The 21,718-nt window shown below is 49.3% G+C and overlaps 2 protein-coding genes across 8 annotated transcripts in view; one reads left to right on the plus strand and one right to left on the minus strand.

Moving 5' to 3' along the window:
• Window positions 1-894: 894 nt before the first annotated feature.
• MIXL1 (Mix paired-like homeobox) lies at window positions 895-3,275 on the plus strand (the record flags this gene model as incomplete). The annotated part of the gene is made up of 2 exons (XM_079763755.1): window positions 895-1,312; window positions 2,991-3,275. The coding sequence occupies exons 1-2, from the start codon at window positions 908-910 to the stop codon at window positions 3,273-3,275; spliced, it is 690 nt and encodes a 229-aa protein (XP_079619881.1). The 5' UTR covers window positions 895-907.
• Window positions 3,276-10,127: 6,852 nt separating this feature from the next.
• The window catches only part of LIN9 (lin-9 DREAM MuvB core complex component), a 51,208-nt gene continuing 39,617 nt past the window's right edge, over window positions 10,128-21,718 (minus strand). For 6 of the 7 annotated variants that reach the window (XM_079763422.1, XM_079763418.1, XM_079763423.1 and 3 more), the window contains 4 exons: window positions 19,426-19,551; window positions 12,690-12,869; window positions 12,440-12,537; window positions 10,129-11,512 (listed from right to left, as the gene is read on the minus strand). In XM_079763422.1, the coding sequence (XP_079619548.1) occupies window positions 11,407-11,512; window positions 12,440-12,537; window positions 12,690-12,869; window positions 19,426-19,551 (510 nt within the window). In that variant the 3' untranslated portion in view covers window positions 10,129-11,406. Of the gene's footprint in view, window positions 11,513-12,439; window positions 12,538-12,689; window positions 12,870-19,425; window positions 19,552-21,718 lie in introns of all 7 variants that reach the window. The other variant, XM_079763417.1, reaches the window with a different exon arrangement.

Consider the following 21,718-nt stretch of genomic DNA (forward strand, 5'->3'; position numbering starts at 1 on the left):
TGGTGTGCGACCCTCTCCTCCCGCAGTGGGTTCAGCGACGGCGGACCGAGCGGACAGGGGGCCGGCGGCGCGGGGGCGGGGGCGCCGGGCAGACGCTCCGCAGGCTCCCGGGAGAGGGGGCCCTGCCCTCTAACCCTGGCAATCCGGGAGGGGCCGCAGGCACACACCGTCCCATCCTGCACCTCAGGACCCGAAGGGACCCTCCCGGGAGGCCCGGGGCGGAGGCGGGGGCGGGCATCCCCGGAGCCCGCATCGTCCGCCCCCCCCCCCCCCGGGACCGTCCGGAGCATCGCCGGGCGCCCCCGGAACGGCCCGTCCTGCGTCTGTGAATCCGACCCCGTTCTCCGCCTGCGCCTCCGGGACCCTGGGCCCCAGGCAGCAGGGTCGCCCCCGCCCCCGGTGTCGCTGCCCCTCGCGCCCCAGCGGCACCCTCCTCTGATCAGCATGTGCGGGAGGCGGCGGCGGCCGCTGTTTGACCAGCCCGTCCGGGTCTGGCACGTGGCGGGGGGTACACGCGCCTTTGATGGCCCGCGGGCGGCGGGCAGCTCGCCACCGGGAGGGGGGATACAGAGGCGGCCTGGCCCGGGGAGCGGGGCCCGGCCCCGGGGGGCGCTCCGCCCGCTCCGGCCCCGCCGCCCCTCCCGGAGCAAACCTCCCGGGATGTTGATTGCGGGGCCGGGACGGAGCGGCCGGAGGGGGCTCCGGGCCCAAGTTCACGCCTCCCCCGCACCCCACGGTCGGCGGAAGTGGCTCCTCCCCCGGTGTCTGGCGGGGCCGAGGGCGGGCTCACACCCGGGGGCCACGGGCCTCCCTCCGTCCCGCTTTGATCGCCGGCGCCCGCCCCGCCCCGGCCCCGGGCCGTATAACTGCCGCCCTGGCCCTCGCGGGGCACACGGGGTCGGCAGCGATGGCCACGGCGGGGTCCCGCCAGCTCCGGTTCGGGCCCGGCGCCGCGTTCCCCGCGTACCGGCCCGCGCACGGCGGGACCCTCTCGCCGCCTCCGGGCGCCGCCGCCGCCCGGCTCCCCGCGCGCCCCTCGGGGCCCGGCCCGGATCGCGGCGCCCCGGCCCCCTTCCCCGGCTTCCTGGGGCGGGGCCCCGGGCCCTCCGCGCCGGCCCCCGACGGTCTGGGCCCGCCGGCGCCCCCCGGAGGCGCGGCCGCCCCGTCGGCGTCCCAGCGCCGCAAGCGCACGGCGTTCAGCGCGGAGCAGCTGCGGCTGCTGGAGCTGGTCTTCCGCCGGACCGCGTACCCCGACATCCGCCTGCGCGAGCGCCTGGCCGCGCTCACCCTGCTGCCCGAGGCCAGGGTCCAGGTGAGCGGGCGGCGGCCGCGGGGCCGCGGGGCGGGAGGTGGGGGGCGCGGGGCGGAGGGCGGGCGGCGGGGTTCCCAGGGCAGCACCGCGCCCCCCCCCCCCCTTACCGGGCTGTTGGCAGTGACTCCCCTGGGCCCCCGCGCCCCGGGGTCACCGGGGAGCTGTCAGCGCCCCCGCGGCGGCCTTGGGGCGGAATGGAGGGACTGGGTGTGGATGTGACAGCGAGGCCCCAGGAGGCGGCCGCCCCGGAGACACAAGGGCCGTCCTGGGCGCGGGCGGCGGGGCGTCCCCGCACTTTCCCGGGACAGAGGGCGATGCGCAGGCGGGGCTCCCTCTGGGGGAGCGGCCAGAGGGCGGGCTGAGCCACCGGTCACCGCGGGCCTGGCCACTGCCCCGCGGGGCCTCGTCTGGAACCCGGGGCCAGAGGACGGAGCGTTTTGGGGGTAACGCTGGGAGCCACCGAGCTGGTCACAGGCTGAGAGTTCTGGTCCAGGCGCACTCGGTGCTTCACTGAGGGTCCCGGGGCCCGTGCCCTGCGGCCTCCCCTGGGCGCCGGCCCCGGCAGGAGCGCTCCCCGCGGGGAGGGATGGGGGGGGCTGGGTCGGGCGCCCCAGCTCCCCAAGCGGCGCACCCGCAGGACCTGCCGGGAGAGCAGGGGGGCGCGCACCGGGCACCCCGTCCCTGGCTCACGGACAAGGAGCACACGCACCTTAAAAGCCGGTGTTCGGCGTTAGTTGAGCATCTGCCGCCTTTGCGCACAGTAGGTCTCCCTCCCAGACTCCGGTGCGGCTTCTGGTTGGTCCCCGCGGGGCGGAGCCGGCCGCTCCCGGGACGCGGGACCAGCCCTGGGGCAGCCGGGCCCGGACTCACCGCCCCGGCCCCCGGCTCACCGCCCCGGCCCCGCGCTTACCGCCCCGGCCCCGGGCTCACCCACCGCCCCGGCCCCGGGCTCACCCACCGCCCCGGCCCCGCGCTCACCGCCCCGGCCCCCGGGCTCACCGCCCCGGCCCCGCGCTCACCGCCCCGGCCCCGCGCTCACCCACCGCCCCGGCCCCGCGCTCACCCACCGCCCCGGCCCCGGGCTCCCCGCCCCGGCCCCGCGCTCCCCGCCCCGGCCCCGGGCTCACCGTCCCGGCCCCGGGCTCACCGCCCCGGCCCCGCGCTCACCGCCTGGCCCCCGGCTCACCGCCCCGGCCCCCGGGCTCACCCACCGCCCCGGCCCCGCGCTCACCGCCCCGGCCCCGCGCTCCCCGCCCCGGCCCCGCGCTCCCCGCCCCGGCCCCGGGCTCACCGTCCCGGCCCCGGGCTCACCGCCCCGGCCCCGCGCTCACCGCCTGGCCCCCGGCTCACCGCCCCGGCCCCCGGGCTCACCCACCGCCCCGGCCCCGCGCTCCCCGCCCCGGCCCCGCGCTCCCCGCCCCGGCCCCGGGCTCACCGTCCCGGCCCCGGGCTCACCGCCCCGGCCCCGCGCTCACCGCCTGGCCCCCGGCTCACCGCCCCGGCCCCCGGGCTCACCCACCGCCCCGGCCCCGCGCTCACCGTCCCGGCCCCGGGCTCACCGTCCCGGCCCCGGGCTCCCCGCCCCGGCCCCGGGCTCCCCGCCCCGGCCCCGCGCTCACCGCCTGGCCCCCGGCTCCCCGCCCCGGCCCCCGGGCTCACCCACCGCCTCGCCCCGCAGGTGTGGTTCCAGAACCGACGCGCCAAGTCGCGGCGCCAGAGCGGGAAGTCCCTGCCGCCCGCAGCCCGGCCCGCGCTCCTCGCCCACCCCGCGGCCCCCGGAACCGGCACCGGCACCGGCACCGGAGCGCCGTGCTTGAAGCCGCAGCCGCCTCTCCAGGTCGCTGTGAACTGCCTGCCCTCCGACCCCGGCTCCCGAGGCCCGAACTGCGCGCTCCCCGAGGACATGGCCTCCGAGCTGGGCTCCTGGGAGGGGCACCTGCTCTCCGCCTTCGGCAGCTCGTGAGGGGCCTGGAACCCAGGACACAGCAGAGACACCGGGCCTGTCCTCTCTGGCCTCATGTTGAGGACACCCACGTTCATCTCGGTGACAGTCACCCCAACAGACAAACTCCTCCCTTTGCCTCGAAGCTCCGCCCAGGTCCAGGTTTTCTCTGGGCCCCTCCCCCCCCCCCCCCCCCCCCCTGAGTTCTGGCTCCATCTCCACCTGGACATCTATCTCCAGTCGGCACGTCCACTTCGGTCTCCGTCCCTGCTCACTCCTCGCCCGGCCTGCTCTTCTTTAGATCGGTCTTCAGAACGCAGTCTCTTCTTCGCAGATGCCTCGGCCGGATTCCGGTCCCTTTCTGCCTGACAACCGCCTCCTCTCCTGCTCCCTCCAGGGTTTATGCCTTAAACTCCACCTCCTCCAGCCTCACCTGTCACCAGGGCTCAGCCTCACCTGTCACCAGGCTCACCTGTCACCAGGCTCAGCCTCACCTGTCACCCAGGCTCACCTGTCACCCAGGCTCAGCCTCCCCTGTCACCCAGGCTCACCTGTCACCCAGGCTCAGCCTCCCCCTGTCACCCAGCCTCCCCTGTCACCCAGGCTCAGCCTCCCCCTGTCACCCAGGCTCAGCCTCCCCCGTCACCCAGGCTCAGCCTCACCTGTCACCCAGCCTCCCCTGTCACCCAGGCTCAGCCTCCCCTGTCGCCCAGGCTCAGCCTCACCTGTCACCCAGGCTCAGCCTCCCCCTGTCGCCCAGGCTCAGCCTCACCTGTCACCCAGGCTCAGCCTCCCCCTGTCACCAGGCTCAGCCTCACCTGTCACCCGGGCTCAGCCTCACCTGTCACCCAGGCTCAGCCTCCCCCTGTCACCCAGGCGCGCTGCTTCCTGTCCGGCCGCCTCTCCGCTCGCAGTGGTAGCTCCCAGGACTCTGTCCAGGCTGTTTCCGAGCCCCGGTGTCTAGGTTCTCAGCTTCTAAAACCACCCTCTTCAGATGCGATGGGTAAACTGCAAAGTGGGAGTACACTCGTGGACTGCTGAATCAAACACAGAGTTTTGTGCGTGGTTTTTAAAATTGTTAAGACGAGTGTCAACTCCTTCACAATTTAACAAACAGATCTGATTGTAAAAACTCAATGTATAGTGTTTTTTTTAAGTAAAGCTAAAAGTTGTTTAGAAAAAGCAAATTACTGCAAAATGAGTAAGATTTAAACATTCTCAGAATCAAATTAAAATAACTATAAAAAAAGTTAATTGAGTAAACTCACATACCCAAAAGATAATAAAACGACATGTGTAAAAGTAAAAAAAAAAAAAGTACTCGCTCTAGAAATTGCTACCAAATTATAAAAACCTCCCGTTACCCTCCCAGACGACTGCCCCCCATAACCCACCGCGCAGTCGCGCAGATCTCAGGGTCACCCATCCACAGTTATGCTGCCGTCTCAGACACTCCCTTCGGTTTTTGGAACCAAACAAATACCTCTTTCCAACCCTGGAGACCTCTTCTGTCTGAAGCCTGCGACTTTCTGCTTTCTGTAATCCGATCTCATCCTGTCCCTTCCATTGCTCCAACAGCAATCACCCTCAGCAGTGTTACTGCGGCTGTGCCACCTTCCTGGGTTAGCGAATGTCCCCCACAACGTTTCACTGTGGTTCTACGGAAATGCATGCTGGCCTTTAGACAGCGTTTTGCTGCCCAGGTGATCAGTATACATCACGTGACCAGGAAAAGCATTTCGAAAAGAGAAAAGTCTCTGCAAATGCGGTTTCAGCCAGGAATCTCCTGTCCGCAGGCCGTTGCGCTGATAAGTTTAAGTTGGTTAAAAACATATCTTTGGCCGAAACTGGTTTGGCTCAGTGGATAGAGCGTCAGCCTGCGGAATGAAAGGTCCCAGGTTCGATTCCGTCAAGGGCACGTACATTGGTTGTGGGCACATCCCCAGTGGGGGGTATGCAGGAGGCAGCTGATGAATGTTTCCAGCTTTCTATCCCTCTCCCTTCCTCTCTATAAAAAAATCAATAAAATATATATATTTTTAAAAAACATATCTTTGGCTTGTTCAAAGTTTAATCACATGAGTTTTTCGCTTCAGGAGATTTCTCTTTCCCAATTTATATATTAAGAATGTGTGTAAATGACTGTTTCTAAGTTAGCCTGAGATAAATTATTGTTTTAATATTTTGAGGGTTTTCAAATTCCTGAGGGCCAAAGGAAACTGTATGAGGGAACCAGAGATGAGGTTTCCCTGTAGACTGCGCTTTGGAGAAAGCTAGAGAGAAGTCAGGGCCAGGGCCCCGAGGCCAGGCCAGGACTCGTGATTGCGGCTACTGGAAGAGTCTGAGCTAGGTGCCATGTCCTAGAGATTTGCACGCCGCTGCCCTAATATTCACAGAGGTATTATTCAAGTGGCTTGCACTTCCCAGAGTTCCAAATCCACTGCCAAGAGCAACAAGGAGATAGTGCAGGCTTTCGTAGAAACGTGACTTCCGAACCGAGAAACTATCTGAAGCCACAATGAGCTGATCACATGGCGATGATCATGTTAAGCGCTGGCTCTGTGCCAGGCCGTGTGCTCAGGGCCCTGGCGGGGTAGCCAGAGCTGAGAGCTTCCTTCACAGTGACTGGGAGATGGTGACATGGCCAAATGAGACACATTCACTGAAAGACATAGCACTTTGGACTTACAGTCCACCAAGGCTCACATCTGAAAGTAAACCTTGCTGCAGACTGGGGCAGCCACTGTGGAGAACAGCATGGAGTTTCCTCAAAAAACTAAAAATGGAACTTCCATTTGACCCAGTGATCCCACTTCTAGGAATATACCCCAAGAAGCTAGAAACACCAATCAGAAAGGACATATGCACCCCTATATTCATAGCAGCACAATTCACCATAGCTAAGATTTGGAAACAGCCTAAGTGCCCATCAGCAGGTGAGTGGATTAAAAAACTGTTGTACTACGCTGTGTAAAAAGGAAGGAATTCTTACCATTTGCAACAGCATGGATGGAACTGAAGAGCATTATGCTAAGTGAAATAAGCCAGACAGAGAAAGATAAATATCACATGATCTCACTCATTTGTGGATTATAATGAACAACATAAACTGATGAACAAAAACAGATCCAGAGACAGAGAAGCATCGATCAGACTGTCAAACCTCAGAGAGAAGGTAGGGGAGGGTGGGGGTAAGAGGGAGAGATCAACCAAAGGACTTGTATGCATGCATATAAGCCTAACCAATGGACACAGACACCAGGGGGTGAGAGCATGAGTGGGGGGGTGAGGGGACAATTGGGCAATAAGGACACATATGTAATACCTTAATCAATAAAGAAAAAACAAACATGTATTCCAAGTGTTTCAAACACATTCCTAAACATTTCCCAGCTCTGTCAATATGAATTCCAAGTGTTTTATAGATTTTCATAGTTTTCTAAGCTTTTTTAAAAAATATATATTTTATTGATTTTTTACAGAGAGGAAGAGAGAGGGATAGAGAATTAGAAACATCGATCAGCCGCCTCCTGCACAACTCCCCACTGGGGATGTGCCTGCAACCAAGGTACATGCCCTTGACCGGAATCAAACCTGGGACCTTTCAGTCCGAAGGCCGACGCTCTATCCACTGAGCCAAACCAGTTTCGGCTTCTGAGCTCTTTAAATGAGAATTCTAAATGTTTAAACCACTTCCTTACATATATCCTAGCACTTTCAGCGTGAAAAATAAAAATAAAACAAAAAAAACACACATTGTAATTAGCTTATTAACTGTATTATTATTGCATTTATGTTGTTATGTTGTTTTCTCTAGGAAACAATTTAAAGAATTTTGTTACATTTTTAATTTTTAAAAATTGTGGGATCTTCTAGTCTGCACCTCTTTGAAACTCGTAAGAGATCCTATCTGTTAAATGTGTCACAGGCATTATATGTTTAGTCCTCACAATTGCCAAATAAGGTCGGGACTATTATTTTCAAGATCAAAAACTTAATTCAAGTAGCAGTTCACAACCACACAGCTAATAAAGGACAGCCGGGACTCGAACCTAAAACTGACTCAGTCCACATTAATCCACTCTCATACAATGCCTCCTGCTGGCCTGGCCTTTTTAATCCAGACTAGTGATAACATCATAGGTTTCAAGGGAACCCCTCATCAGAATCTCTATATCTGATTACTGTCTCATCTTTCAACGTAATCATCATGAAAGACCATACTTTTATTCCGGTGGCACTCCCGTTGCTCAGAGCTCTTTTGAAGCTCTTATTTGTTCATTCATTCCACAAATATGTGGTGCCTACGAACAGATGCTCTACCAGGGCCTGGAAATAAATGAGGAGAAAAGCAGAGTCCTTCCCCTCACTGAGCAAAGGCAGTATGGACTCAAAAGCAATGTGAAATGGCCCTGACCGGTTTGGCTCAGTGGATGGAGCATCGGCCTGCAGAGTGAAGGGTCCCAGGTTCGATTCCGGTCAAGGGCATGTACCTTGGCTGCGGGCACATCCCCAGTGGGGGGAGTGCAGGAGGCAGCTGATCGATGTTTCTCTCTCATCGATGTTTCTGGCTCTCTCCCACTCTCCCTTCCTCTCTGTAAAAAAATCAATTTAAAAAAAAAGCATATGTGATACCTTAATCAATAAAGAAATTAATTAAAAAATAAAAATAAAAGCAATGTAAAATGGCCAACGTGCTGGAGGAAAGGTGCTTGAAGTTGAAGGCTGAGGATGTGTTGCAGTCGAGGGAAGCTTCTGAGAACGTGATGCTGAAGGTAAGACCTGTAGGGTGACAGGTGACCGAGGTGACGAAGAGAGTATCGAAGCCGGCACCGCATGCGCTCTGCCCTAGGGAGTCAGGTGTAGGACCGGCAAGTGGGGAGGGCAGGCCAGGTCACGCACGGCTTTGTAGGTCTTGTAAGAATTCAGCATTTGTCCTGAGAGCCCTAGGGCTTTAGATGGGGACGTGACCAATTCCGCATTTTACAAATATCACTTAACGATGGCTGCGTTCGAGGAGGGCTGAGCGAACACTGACCTGCGTGCCGTGGGATGACAGCGGGGCTGGGAGTTGGAATGATAATGAAGATGGAGAACGGTGCATGAACTCGAGGGACAATATGTAATAGGCAAATCTTTTGGTAGATTCTGAATGGTAGCAAGTGACTCTGGTTTTTAAACTAACCAAGTAATTAAGAACCAAATCTAACACATGGTGTGCTTGCTTCTTCCCTCACCCTGGCTGTGACGGCTTTCTTTAGAGCTCCAGAGAGGCGCTAGGCAGGGGCAGCATCATTCAAAGTGATGCTCAGCGACCCAAAATGACCGCTTTGGATTACATGGATTTCCTCTTCCCTAAACAGAAATAAAATTCAAATACATTCTTAGCACCGTTCCTGCCGTCCACATGATGGCACTGAAAGACAACAGCTCTTCACTATGTGCAGAATGAGGTATACTTGAAGTGTGACCAGTGAGCCTTCAGAAATGTCAGGTGTAAAATGTACGCCTGCCTGTTGTGGCTCATTGTTTGACCGTCGACCCTAGAACCAAGAGGTCGCCGGTTTGATTCCTGGTCAGGTTGTGGGCTCCATCTCCAGTGTGGGACGTGCAGGAGGCAGCCAATCAATGACTCTCTCTTATCATTGGTTTTTCTCTCTCTCCCCCTCTCCCTTCCTCTCTAAAATCAATAAAAGTATTTTTAATGTAGAAAATCCTTACCTCATGCTAGGCAGAATACATTAAAGTGACATTTCACTCGGACTATATAAGCCAAGTAACTTACTTGCTTAGGGTTTTCCTCAGTGATTTCCTCAGGAATGGGAAAAACTCCTCCTTAAAATAAGATTGGATGGTTTTATTATTCAGAACACGTTAGTAATTAATCTGTACTGTTTCCCCTAAAAATAAAATTTGGTATTATAATTCCTTAAAACTTCTTAAAAAGAAGGAATACTTATCAACTTATATTAAACTAGAGGCCCGGTGCATAAAATTCGTGCACGGGGTATGTGTGTGTGGGGGGGTGTCCCTCAGCCAGCCTGCACCGTCTAGAATCTAGGACCCTTCCAGGGATGACTGACTGCCCTCTCACAATCCAGGACTGCTGGCTCCCAACCACTCGCCTGCCTGCCTGATTGCCCCTAACTGCTTCTGCCTGCCAGCTTGATCACCCCCTAACCACTCCCCTGCCAGCCTGATCAACGCCTAACTGCTCCCCTGCCAGCCCGATTGCTCCTAACTGCCCTCCCCTGCCGACCAGGTCACCCCTAACTGCCCTCCCTTGCCAGTCTGGTCGCCCCTAACTCCCCTCCCCTGCAGGCCTGGTTGCCCCCAACTGCCCTCCCTTGCAGGTCTGGTCACTCCCAACTGTCCTCCCCTGCTGGCCCGGTCACCCCTAACTGCCCTCCCCTGCAGGCCTGGTTTCCCCCAATTGCTCTCCCCTGCTGGCCTGGTCCCCCCCCAACTGCCCTCCCCTACAGGCATGGTCGCCCCCAACTGCCCTCCCCTGCAGGCCTGGTCCCCCCCAACTGCCCTCCCCTACAGGCCTGTGTCCCCCCAACTGTCCTCCCCTGTAGGCCTGGTCACCCCTAACTGCCCTCCCCTGTAGGCCTGATTGCCCCCAACTGCCCTCCCTTGCAGGCCTGGTTCCCCCCAACTGCCCTCCTCTGCCAGCCCGGTCACCCCTAACTGCCCTCCCCTGCCAGCCATCTTGTGGCGGCCATCTTGTGTCCACATGGGGGTGGCCATCTTGTGTGTTGGAGTGACAGTCAATTTGCATATTACCCTTTTATTAGATAGATAGGATGAAAATGTAGACATATTAATTTTCATAGATCAATTTATTTAGAATTACAAATATTAAGAATAAAAGATTTATGCTTTTCTTAATTAACATAACAGTTGAGCTAAATATAAACTCTGCACTAAAGTTCTGCAGTGGCACAGAATATGGAAGCATTTTTAAACTATACAAAAATTTAAAATGGAAAATAATCTCATTTTTTTATACATTAATATATAAAAGCCTCATTTTATGAGACATCTAAAAGAATTAAAGCCACTTCTACAGCTATATCTTAAATTCCAAATCTGAAAACAATTTATTATATTTTGACTTTATAATATTCTATATTAAAACAGAGAATTCCAAATACACTTTTTACAAGATTAATATTTTAGGATTTTCTTTAAAAAAACAAAACAAAAAAAACAAAACCACAACCAAATACAAACCTTTTCTCTGTATTTCACAGCGCGGGTGTTGTTTTCCTTATAAAATCTTTTTACTTTATAAATGGTATATTGTGGATTTTAACCAGTAATTTGGTCTAAAAGTTGTGCAAATAAACAAAAAAATATGAAAATAGTGTGTTATCAGTCTTTTCTTTTTTAATAAATCTCATAACAATAGCACTTTTTGCCCTGAATTGACGGGGAAAGACATGCCAAATCCACTTGCTGAGATTCAGCATTTTGCAAGTAATGCTTTTTTCCTGCTCCTTCATTTTCTTTCAACAGACAAACAACAAAGGTTTCTTTTATAAATTATGATAAATTAAAATATTTATTATTATAAAATGATCTACAGAACCATGTCACATTGCAGGTATATACTAGATATACCAGCACAGTCTGTTTCCATCTATCTTCCAGTGCCTTCCTTCCCTCGAGGCTTCCCATAGCTCGCGCTGTTCTCTGAAGACTGCGGTGGCGACCGACTAATGAACTGGAGTTGCCGTTTTCCAGAGGCAGTTCCCACATGGCCACATGTGTGCACAAGACCGCTTCTCCACGTTCTCCACTACGGCTGTCTGCACGTGTACGTTACTGTGAATTCATGCACATTAAAAAATGGCCAATGCATTCCTCCATGGAAGTGTGTTCAGACATTTCCAGTTTAAAAACTACTTGCTAATAAACATATGTGATACAAGCAATGCTCCTGCAGCTGAATAATAAAAGAAAAATAAATATACTGATGGTCAGCAATGCTGGTTTAAGAAGCAGTACAGTATATTAAAATGCCTTATTTGGAGATATAAGTTTCCCTTGTTTCCCGGCAGCTAGGTGATTTGGTGTTGGAAGCCTATATGAAGGAAAAGAACTTCTCGAAAACAATGTCCTATGCAGTTGGCATAATTAAATCTGCTCAGTCTCTGTTGGTGTTATTTTCTGCAAAGGCATGTAAGTTTCCCATCTGGCTCAGGCCGCTCTGAATATGTGCAACGTGGATTTCTACATTATTCTGAAAGCAACTAAAGAAAGAAGAAACATGGTTAATGCTTTATTTCACAATATTAAAAACAATTTTTTTAAAGGAAAATTGCTAAGAAAATTAGGAAATAGCTAAGATAAGGATTATTAGTCCTAATTCTACGTCAGCACTAAATGAAAAACTATACTCGAAAGCAGCCAGGAGCCCAGGAGTGATGGAGAGGACGAGCCCCGTGGGCCAGGCACTCCCTGCCTCTCTGCCGAGCCTCCACGCTAAACCAAACCCGAGCCTCCACGCTAAACCAAACCCGAGCCTCCACGCTAAACCAAACCGAGCCTCCACGCTAAACCAAACCCGAGCCTCCACGCTAAACCAACCCGAGCCTCCACGCTAAACCAAACCGAGCCTCCACGCTAAACCAAACCGAGCCTCCACGCTAAACCAAACCGAGCCTCCACGCTAAACCAAACCCGAGCCTCCACGCTAAACCAACCCGAGCCTCCACGCTAAACCAAACCCGAGCCTCCACGCTAAACCAAACCGAGCCTCCACGCTAAACCAAACCCGAGCCTCCACGCTAAACCAACCCGAGCCTCCACGCTAAACCAAACCGAGCCTCCACGCTAAACCAAACCGAGCCTGGCTGGCGTGGCTCAGTGGTTGAGCATGGACCCATGATCCAGGTGGTCAACGGTCCAATTCCCCCTCTCCCTTCCCCTCATAAATCAATAAAAATCTATATTTTTTAAAAACTAAAAATTATATGTTTTCTAATTCCTTTATATAAAAATTCCACATGAAGTTTCTATTCTATCAATAGACTGGATATAACTGAAAAGCTCCTTTACCATTTATTTAAGGAATACAAATTATGTAAGTACTTCACAAATACGCATAATTCTTCAAACTAGTACTGGGAATCACTGAATTTAATATAAAAATGATTAGGGTACATCTAATGAATTACCTGATATTAGAAACATCTATTGTACTCTTGATATCATTCAATGAATCTGTAAGTGATTTGAATTCAAAGGAATTCAGGTCTCCTCCTTCTGCTAGACACTAAAAGGAAAAAATATTTCAAAGTTTAATTTATAGTTCAACTACAGACAAAAAAATACCCGATCTAATCTATGTATTATAATTTTTTAGCAACAAATTAGCATAGTCCATTTAGGTGTCGATATTAAGGAAACATTTTCTCCGAAATTTACCTTAATTTGTAATAAAATAGCTGTAAGCCTGGAGATGAGGTCGGTCAGGTTTTTATTTTCAACACAGGGCTGCCCTGCAGAGGAATTCGCATGTCGAACGATTTCCTGCGCCTCCTCCTCACACCGCCGTCTCATGTCTGTGGGCTGGTCTGCAGGCTGCAGCCCCTGATCCGGAGCAAGCTGGACACGAGGATGACACGTAAGATGCATGTTCATAAAGCTATGTCATTTGTGTGCTTGTGCTGTTTTCAGATTTGGATTTTTACAAAACTAGCATTTATGACAAAAATCATGTGCACTCTTACCTTAGAAGTCTTTTTCTCCTATAACAGTTCTCTAAAGAAAATAAAACAAAAACTCTAGATAACCTTTTACCCAGATTCACTAATTGGTTATGGCTTATTGCATTTGACTTAACATTTGATCTCTCTGTTTGTGTATATATAATTATTTTCCCTTATACTTTTTATCCCTAAATACTCATTATTTCCTTAGTACAAGGATATTCTCTTACATAAGAATAGTGCAGTTGCCCTAGCCAGTTTGGTTCAGTGGATAGAGCATCTGCCTGTGGACTGAAGGGTCCTAGGTTCGATTCCGGTCAAGGGCACATGCCCAGGTTGCAGGCTCAATCCCCAGTGAGGGCCATGCAGAAGGCAACCAATCAATGATTCCCTCTCATCATTGATGTTTCTCTCTCTCTCCTCCTCACCCTTTCTCTCTGAAATCAATAAAAAATATTTTTTTAAAAAAGAATAGTCCAGGAAATTTAACATTGATATAATTCCATTTTCTAATAGTCCATATTCAAATTTCTTAATTGACTCAATGATGTCTTACACATAGCTGTTTTCCCCCTGAATTAATTTGGTTATCACTTCCCTTTAGATTCCTTTATTTCATGACCTTGATATTTCCGAAGAGTACCAGCCAATTACTTTGTATAACATCTCTCAATGTGGTTTGTCTGTTTCCTCATGACCACACTGAGGTTACGCAGTTTGGGCAGGAATACCACAACGTGATGCTGACTTCTCTGAGAATCGTGACTGGGAGGCACCGGAAGGTGGCCTGTCCCATTACTGTGATGTTATCTGACCACTTGGCTAAGGTAGTTAAGTGCCTGCAGATTTCCCCAAAGTAAAGGATTTGCCCCTTAGTAATTAATATTTGTGAAGAGATATTGTGAGGCTTTTTAAAGATTATGTTCCTCATCAAACTTTTACCCACTAGTTTTAGCATCTATTGATGATTCTCATCTTTCCCAAATATTACTATGATAGTTGACAAATGGTGTCTTTCTCATTCTTATCATTCCTTCTACATTTATTGATATTTGACTATTGAGAATTTTTCCTTAAGAAATAATATTAGTGGACTCATGGATCTTACTTTATTCAATGGGTTATAATTTCTTACTATAGTTACTTATGCTGAAGCTCAAATTGTCCCAGATTTGACCAGCAGGGATCCTGTTGAGCTGGTCCCTTTTGCTATGTCCCCATAATCTGGGGGCACGTTTTACTTCCCTGGCACAATAAGATGGTCCGGGCTCATCTCTCCCATTCTCCGCCCCAGCTCTGGGACCAGTCTCCTTTCCACGGAGTGCTGCTTCCTTTTATTAAAGAGCTGTGTACAGACACTGAGATTTGGATGCTGGGTATGCTCAGTGCTATCAGGGTGTCATAGCTGTAGGTTCGCTCAACACACATCCACACTTACTTATACCCATATTATAAAAATAAAATGAACCAGGAATTCATACGATTCTTCCTATTCTAGTTGCATACCAACGGGTTTGTTCTAGTCTACCCCTTCTTGATAAGTCCTTTCTCCAATAGGGAGAGACTTGGCTCCCACTATCCTCATATACTTATTTAATCACTAGTGGCCTGGTGCATGAAATTTGTGCACGGGGAGGGGGATTCCCTCAGCCCAGCCTGCACCCTCTCCAATTGGGGACCCCTTGGGGGATGTCCAACCGCCAGTTTAGGCCCAGGCCCTGTAGGATCAGGCCTAAATCGGCAGTTGGACATCCCTCTCGCAATCTGGGACCACTGACTCCTAACCGCTCACCTGCCTGCCTGTCTGATCACCCCTAACTGCCTATGCCTGCCTGCCTGATTGCCCCTAACCCCTCAGCCTGCCTGCCTGATTGCCCCTAACCTCTGCCTGCCTGCCTGATCACCCCTAACTCACCCCTAACCTCTGCCTGCCTGCCTGATCACCCCTAACCTCTGCCTGCCTGCCTGATCACCCCCAACTGCCCTCCCCTGCCAGCCTGATCTCGCCCCCAACTGCCCTCCCCTGCTGGCCTGATTGCCCCTTACAGACTCTGCCTTGGCCCTCACCACCATGGCTTTGTCTGGGAGGAAGTCGGACATCAGGAAGCTGGCTGGTCGACCTGGTTTAATTAGCATATTACCCTTTTAGTAGTATAGATAGATTATAAAGGATAAGATTGCTTAAATTGGGGGGGGGGGGGCGAGCCTTTTTCATCAGGAGGAGATGCTGTTGGCAAACAAAAATACATAATCCCTATATCTGGACTGATAGCCAGCCATAGGCACTATACTGCCAAACGGGTCATTAAAAAATTGAACCGCTTTCTTACACCTTACACCAAACAGCTGTTGCCCTTAAAACCCCTCCTCAGCCCCCACCTTAGGTTCTGCCTTCACAGTTCACCCAGATTTGGTTCTGATTGGTCCGTTTCTATGCCAGTCAGCGTCAAAAGCTCTGCCTCCTAGGCAGCCATTGGCTCCTCACACTTCACCCAGATTTGGTTCTGAATGGTCGGTTTGTATGCCAGTCAGCATCTCCGGGCCTATCAATGGGCCTGATCAGAGAGGCAGGGCTGATAAGCAGCCCCAGTGGAGACCCAAGAGAAAGAGAGGCATGGCTGCTGGCCAGGCCCCGAGAGAAAGAGAGAGGCAGAGGCTGATCCACAGCTGCCACAGAGGCTACAGATCAGACCCTGCTTCTCTCTCCAGGTCTCTCTTCGGGCCTGGTCCGCAGCCCCCTCAGCAATCAGTGCTGAGTTGTGGTGCCCGCAGCAGCAGGCAGTCAGTGCTTGAGTCGCCACGGCAACCCAGCACTGACTTCTGGTTGGTCGAGCCTTCGGTCGTTTTGGATGTTACGGACCCTGGGTTTTTATATATTAGGATTTGCTTAATCCTAGGATAGTGTTTCAGAATTGCTAATCCTTTACTACTATGAGAGAAATCTATTAACTAGGGTTCAGTATTTGTTTAACGTTTGGTTTACCTTTAGACTAAGGCTATATAGTCAAAATACTATGTTAAAGTCATTTGGATTCATCTTTGTGCCCTTCAGTGTGTTCACGCTACTCCTTTGAAATACAGTTAGGCTCATTTGTTTGCATTCCATTTTAGAGTTTACCTGTATTTGTTGAGGAAACAAACACAGAAAGAAATGTCACTCCTCCTCACTCCTCTATCCCTACTCCATTCCCAAATGACTTTCTGGTTTATCCTTCCTGTGTGTTTTGAAAACTAAGCAGAGGCATATCTATTTTATTTCTGTGTATTTCTGCTTACCCCAAAGGTAACCTATTGATGTACTTTTATGTACCTTACTTTGTTTACTTACTATATCCTGGAACACTCCATATCAGCAAACAGAGAGCTTCTGGGTTCGTCCTCACAGCAGCAGAGCACTCCACTGTGTGGTTACACCATATGTTACGTAGCCAATCCCCTGTGGGTGGCATTTAAGTTTTATCTAATATTTTGCAATTACCAATAATGCTGCAGTGAGTAGCCTAGTCCTCTAACACTTTCTTAAAAAAAAAGTTTTAATTGAAGAATATACATCACTACATAAAAGTTCACAAATCATAAAGTGTATGGACTAATGAATTTTCACAAATCAAACGCCTGAGAAATCAGCATCTAGATTAAAAAATAGACCATTACTTCAGAGGCCCTCCTAACACCAACTTCCAGTGTAATGCTCTGAGGGTAACCACCATCCTGACTTCTAGCATCACAGACGAGCTTTTGAGCTTTACATACTGGTAAATGGAATCATGCATTATATATATTCTTTTGTGTCTGATTTTACCTGTTCAATATTATATTTGTGAGTTCATCCATGTGTTGCATGTAGTTGAGTTCATTCATTCTCATTGCTGAGAATATTCCATTGTATAATTTTATGACAGTTTATTGATTTATTCTAATATTAATGGGTATTTGGGTGATTGCTAGTTTTTGGCTAAAATGAACAGTGATGCTATGAACATTCTAGTGTATATCTTTTGGTAAATATCTGTTCACATATATATTAAGTATGTACTTAGGAGCACAACTTCTTAGTCGTAAGTGTTCCCTCTGATATGTTCTTATATTAAAGTCAAATTATACTTCCACAAAAGTTTTCTGAAAATTAAGTAATTTTACCTCATTAGAAAATGAGCCTATCACAAATGGCCTGTGTACATAACGAAATTATACAAAAAGACTGATGGGCAGCCCACTGCTGCATGTGTCATCAGCTTTGCTATGGGTCATCTTTTGGTTGTTGTTGTTAATCCTCACCTAAGAATATTTATTTCCATTAATTTTTAGAGAGAGTGGAAGGAAGGGAAGGAGGGGGGGAGAGAAAGAAACATTGATGTCAGAGAGACACATCGATTGGTTGCTTCCTGTAAACACCCCGACAAGGGCCTGGGATCGACTGCAACCCAGGAACATGCCTTTGACCATGAATCAAACCTGAGACCCTTCAGTGCATGCGCTGATGCTCTGACCACTGAGCACACCAGCCGGGCTGCTTGTACCATCGTTATTTGCTTGGTTGGCACCTCTCGTGGACAGCTGCTAGTCCAGAGAGAATCTATTTGCTAGGACAACACATTTTGCTCTGCAAGTAAGTGATAACTACCAGGGAAATAAAAGTAAATGGCAATTAACGGCCAGAGGAATGAGTAAAATATACTCACAGTTTAGTAGTTGGTAACCACAGTTCACTCCCCTAAGTTCAAGTATAATGGATTGACAGTACCACCTATGGCAGACCTTTGGGACTTATCTATGAGGCTGGCATCCCAAAAAGCTAATGGTTTAAGAATCTTGTATCACAGCCCTAGCTGGCTTGGCTCAGTGGATAGAGCGTCAGCCTGAGGACTGAAGGGTCCCAGGTTCAATTCCGGTCAAGGGCACATACCCAGGATGTGGGCTCGATCCCCAGTGGGGGCCTGCAGGAGGCAGCCAATCAATAATTTTCATCATTGATGTTTCTATCTCTCTCTCCCTCTTCCTTCCTCTCTGAAATCAATAAAAATATATAAAAAGAATCTTGTATCACAAATAAAGGTGGCTTACTGGAAACATAAAACCTCTAACAATGCAAATGCAAGAGCATGCTAAATGCATATCAATCATTTAATTTACACTTTCAGTGAAGTGTTGAACCACATTCATATATATAATTTTTTAAAAATATATTTATTGATTTCAGAGAGGAAGGGAGAGGAGAGAGAGACAGAAACATCAATGATGAGACAGAATCATTGATTGGCTGCTTCCTGAACTGGGTATCAAGCCCGCAATAGGGCATGCAGCCTTAACCGGAATCAAACCTGGGACCTTTCAGTCCGCAGGCCGACACTCTACCCACTGAACAAAACCAGCTAGGACCATATATATAATTTTATGTGCATGATAATGGTAATTCGCAAATAACCCTATGACTTATGTGTTTGAAGTTCAACAATCCACAGTTCTAATGTAAAGTTTAAAGGAGGAAGAAACAAAACTGTATACACAGCATGATCATAACTTAGTGATAACAAGCATTCTATCTAATAAAGAGGGAATATGCAAATTGACTGTCACACCATCACAAAAGTGGTGGCGCCCAGTCCCCTCAGCCCTGCTGGAGTCGCCCAGTCCTTTCAGCCCCGCCAAGGGGGTGGCAGGTGCGCTGTGCAGCCAAACCTGCCCTCAGCCCCCAGGGCCGGCCTGAGACGGAGGCAAGCCTCGGATGGTGGCTGCCCAGCTGCCCAGGGCCGCTCAAGGCTCAGGTAACCAGGACCAGCCGAGGCTTGCGCTGCCGGCAGTGGCAACAGCAGAGGTGTGATGGGGGCGTCACCTTCCTCTGATCGCCAGGTTGCCCCCACCCCTGAGGGTTCCCGGACTGTGAGAGGGGGCAGGCCGGGCTGAGGGACACCCCTCCAGTGCATGAATTTTCATGCACTGGGCCTCTAGTATATATATTTAAAAACTAAGGGGAAATAAACCAAAATATAGTCTTTGGAATAGTAGAATTAAGTTATTATTTTTTGCCCTGACCAGGTAATTCAGTTGGCTGGAGCATCCTCCTGATTTGACAAGGTTGTGGGTTCAATCCCCGGTCGGGGCACATACAGGAATCAACCAATGAATGCATTGAATAGGTGGGACAACAAATCTCTCTCTTCCCCACACCCCTTCCTCTTTCTCTCTAAAAGCAATCAATAAAATTTTTTTAAAAGAGTAATTATTTTTCTAAAAAATTTTGAGGCCTATATCAGTTGTAATCCAAACAAGATACAAAGCACTGTTTGGCACTGATACTGTAAGGAATAAAAATACATACGAAATATGGTTCTGTTAAAGGGTTTTATGAAGATAGCTTACTCTGGATTTTCTAAAATGTGTAACAGTATTAAGCTTCAAAGAAAAGTATAGAGGGCACAGATCCGCAAGGGAAATTCATGTAAATTACCTACCTCATAGCAGTACTGCTGAACTTTATGCAAAACTTTGTTTAGGTCCTTGTTCAGCTGTTCAAGCTCTAGAACGATTGTGGCATATCTCCGCTGAAAGTCAATGCCAATGGGCATGGAATATGATTTCTGAGAAGGAGAAAATCAGGTTTTGATAAGGATTTTTTGGAGCAGTGCAATTTCAATGATCTAATAAGAGACCTGACTTATCCAATACAAACTAAAGGTTATTAGAATTGTCAATACTCAAAGCCATACTTCTTGTGTGTTGTAACAACACTATGAACTGTTACTTAGAAGACTGTCTTTACTCTTAAGAACATCATGTTTGCTATTTACTTTTTTAAAAAGGAAATCTTATACAGATAAACGAAATGAAGCAAAACTGCTGATTCTATATAACGTTCCTTATATTAGTCTTTCAACTTTTTTCTAAGTTTGTGATTTTTCAATATAAAAAGTTGGTAAAAAAAATTGTATGTACTCATTGAAAGGGTTTTAGTTATTTAAACTTAATTGATTCTCCATCAGGAATCAATTCAATATAGCATAATGATTAAGCATGGATGCTAGTTGGAGTATATGTGTTCAAATCCCAAGTCAGTCACCTACTAGCTGTGTGACCTTAAGCAAGTTCCTTAATCTTTCTGTGCTCCGTCTCCTCATCTGCAAAATGGGGATAATAAGAACACATGCTAGATGGGATTACGGCAAAGATAAAATGAAGTAACACATGCCCCCCACATAAAAAAGCTCAATAAAGCCCGGCTGGCGTAGCTCAGTGGTTGAACCAGGAGATCACCGTTCGATAACCAGTCAGAGCACATGCCCAGGTTGCAGGCTCAATCCCCAGTGTGGGGTGTGCAGGAAGCAGCCGATCAATGATTCTCTCTCATCACTGATGTTTCTAGGTCTCTCTCCCTCTCCCTCTTTGAAATTAATAAATATATATTTAAGAGCGGAAAAAGAAAATGGTCAATAAATATGAACAGTTACCATCATTGCCATCCTTCCATATTTGCTTCCCATTATTAAGTATAAGTGGACTTTGATTTCATTTCGTTTCCTCTCTTTACAGAACCTCCAACAAATTACAGTCTCCATTCCATTCCAGCCACAAATGCTGCAATGAAATGCCTCCAGTGGAGCCAAATTTAACCCCATTTATTTTTTCAGAAGATTTCCAAGAAACCAGATCAACTGCACCATCTAGGAAGTATGGCTAAGGAAGGCAAGTACAGTATACCTAGACTGAACAGGGATAAACTATTTACACGAACACCATCACAACATTACAATTATTTGAGCTAACAGAAACCTTAGAGATCATCTAATGCAGCCTGTCATTTTACAGATGAGAAAACTGAGGCCAAGTTAAATGTCTTACTTAATAAGCACACAACATTAAAATATTCTAATGACTTAATAGTGACAAAGATGGCTAACATTATTAATTAGAGCTGACTAAAGTGCCAGGCACTGGTACTGGCATAAGAACAGACATATAGACCAAGGGAACAGAACAGAGAACCCAGAAATCGACCCAAGCCATTATGCTCAATTAATATTTGACAAAGGAGGCATGAACATACAATGGAGTCAAGACAGTCTCTTCAATAAATGGTGTTGGAAAATTGGACAGATACTTGCAAAAAAATGAAACTAGATCACCAACTTACACCATACACAAAAACAAACTCAAAATGGCTAAAGGACTTAAATTAAGACGGAAACCATAAAAATACTAGAGAAATCCACAGGCAGCAAAATCTCAGACATATGCCGAAAGAACTTCTTCACTGATACTGCTCCTAGGGCAATGGAAACTAAAGCTAAAATGAACAAATGGGACTACATCAAAATAAAAAGCTTTTTCACAGCAAAAGAAACCATCAACAAAACAACAAGAAAGCCCACTGCATGGGAGAACATATTTGCCAATGTTATCACCGATAAGGGTTTAATCTCCAACATTTACAGGGAACTCATACAACTTAACAAAAGGAAGATAAACAATCCAATCAAAAAATGGGCAAAGGACCTAAATAGACACTTTTCGAAAGAGGACACACAGAAGGCTGAGAGACATATGAAAACCTGCTCAAAGTCACTAATCATCCGTGAGATGCAAATCAAAACAACGAGATACCATCTCACACCTGTCAGAAAAAGGAACCCTCATGCACTGCTAGTGGGGATGCAGACTGCTGCAGCCACTGTGGAGAACAGTATGGCGTTTCCTCAGAAAGTTAAAAAAGGAACTCCCATTTGACCCAGTGATCCCACTTCTAGGAAT

This window comes from Cnephaeus nilssonii (genome assembly GCF_951640355.1).
Source record: "Cnephaeus nilssonii genome assembly, chromosome: 23".
NCBI classification, from domain to species: domain Eukaryota; kingdom Metazoa; phylum Chordata; class Mammalia; order Chiroptera; family Vespertilionidae; genus Cnephaeus; species Cnephaeus nilssonii.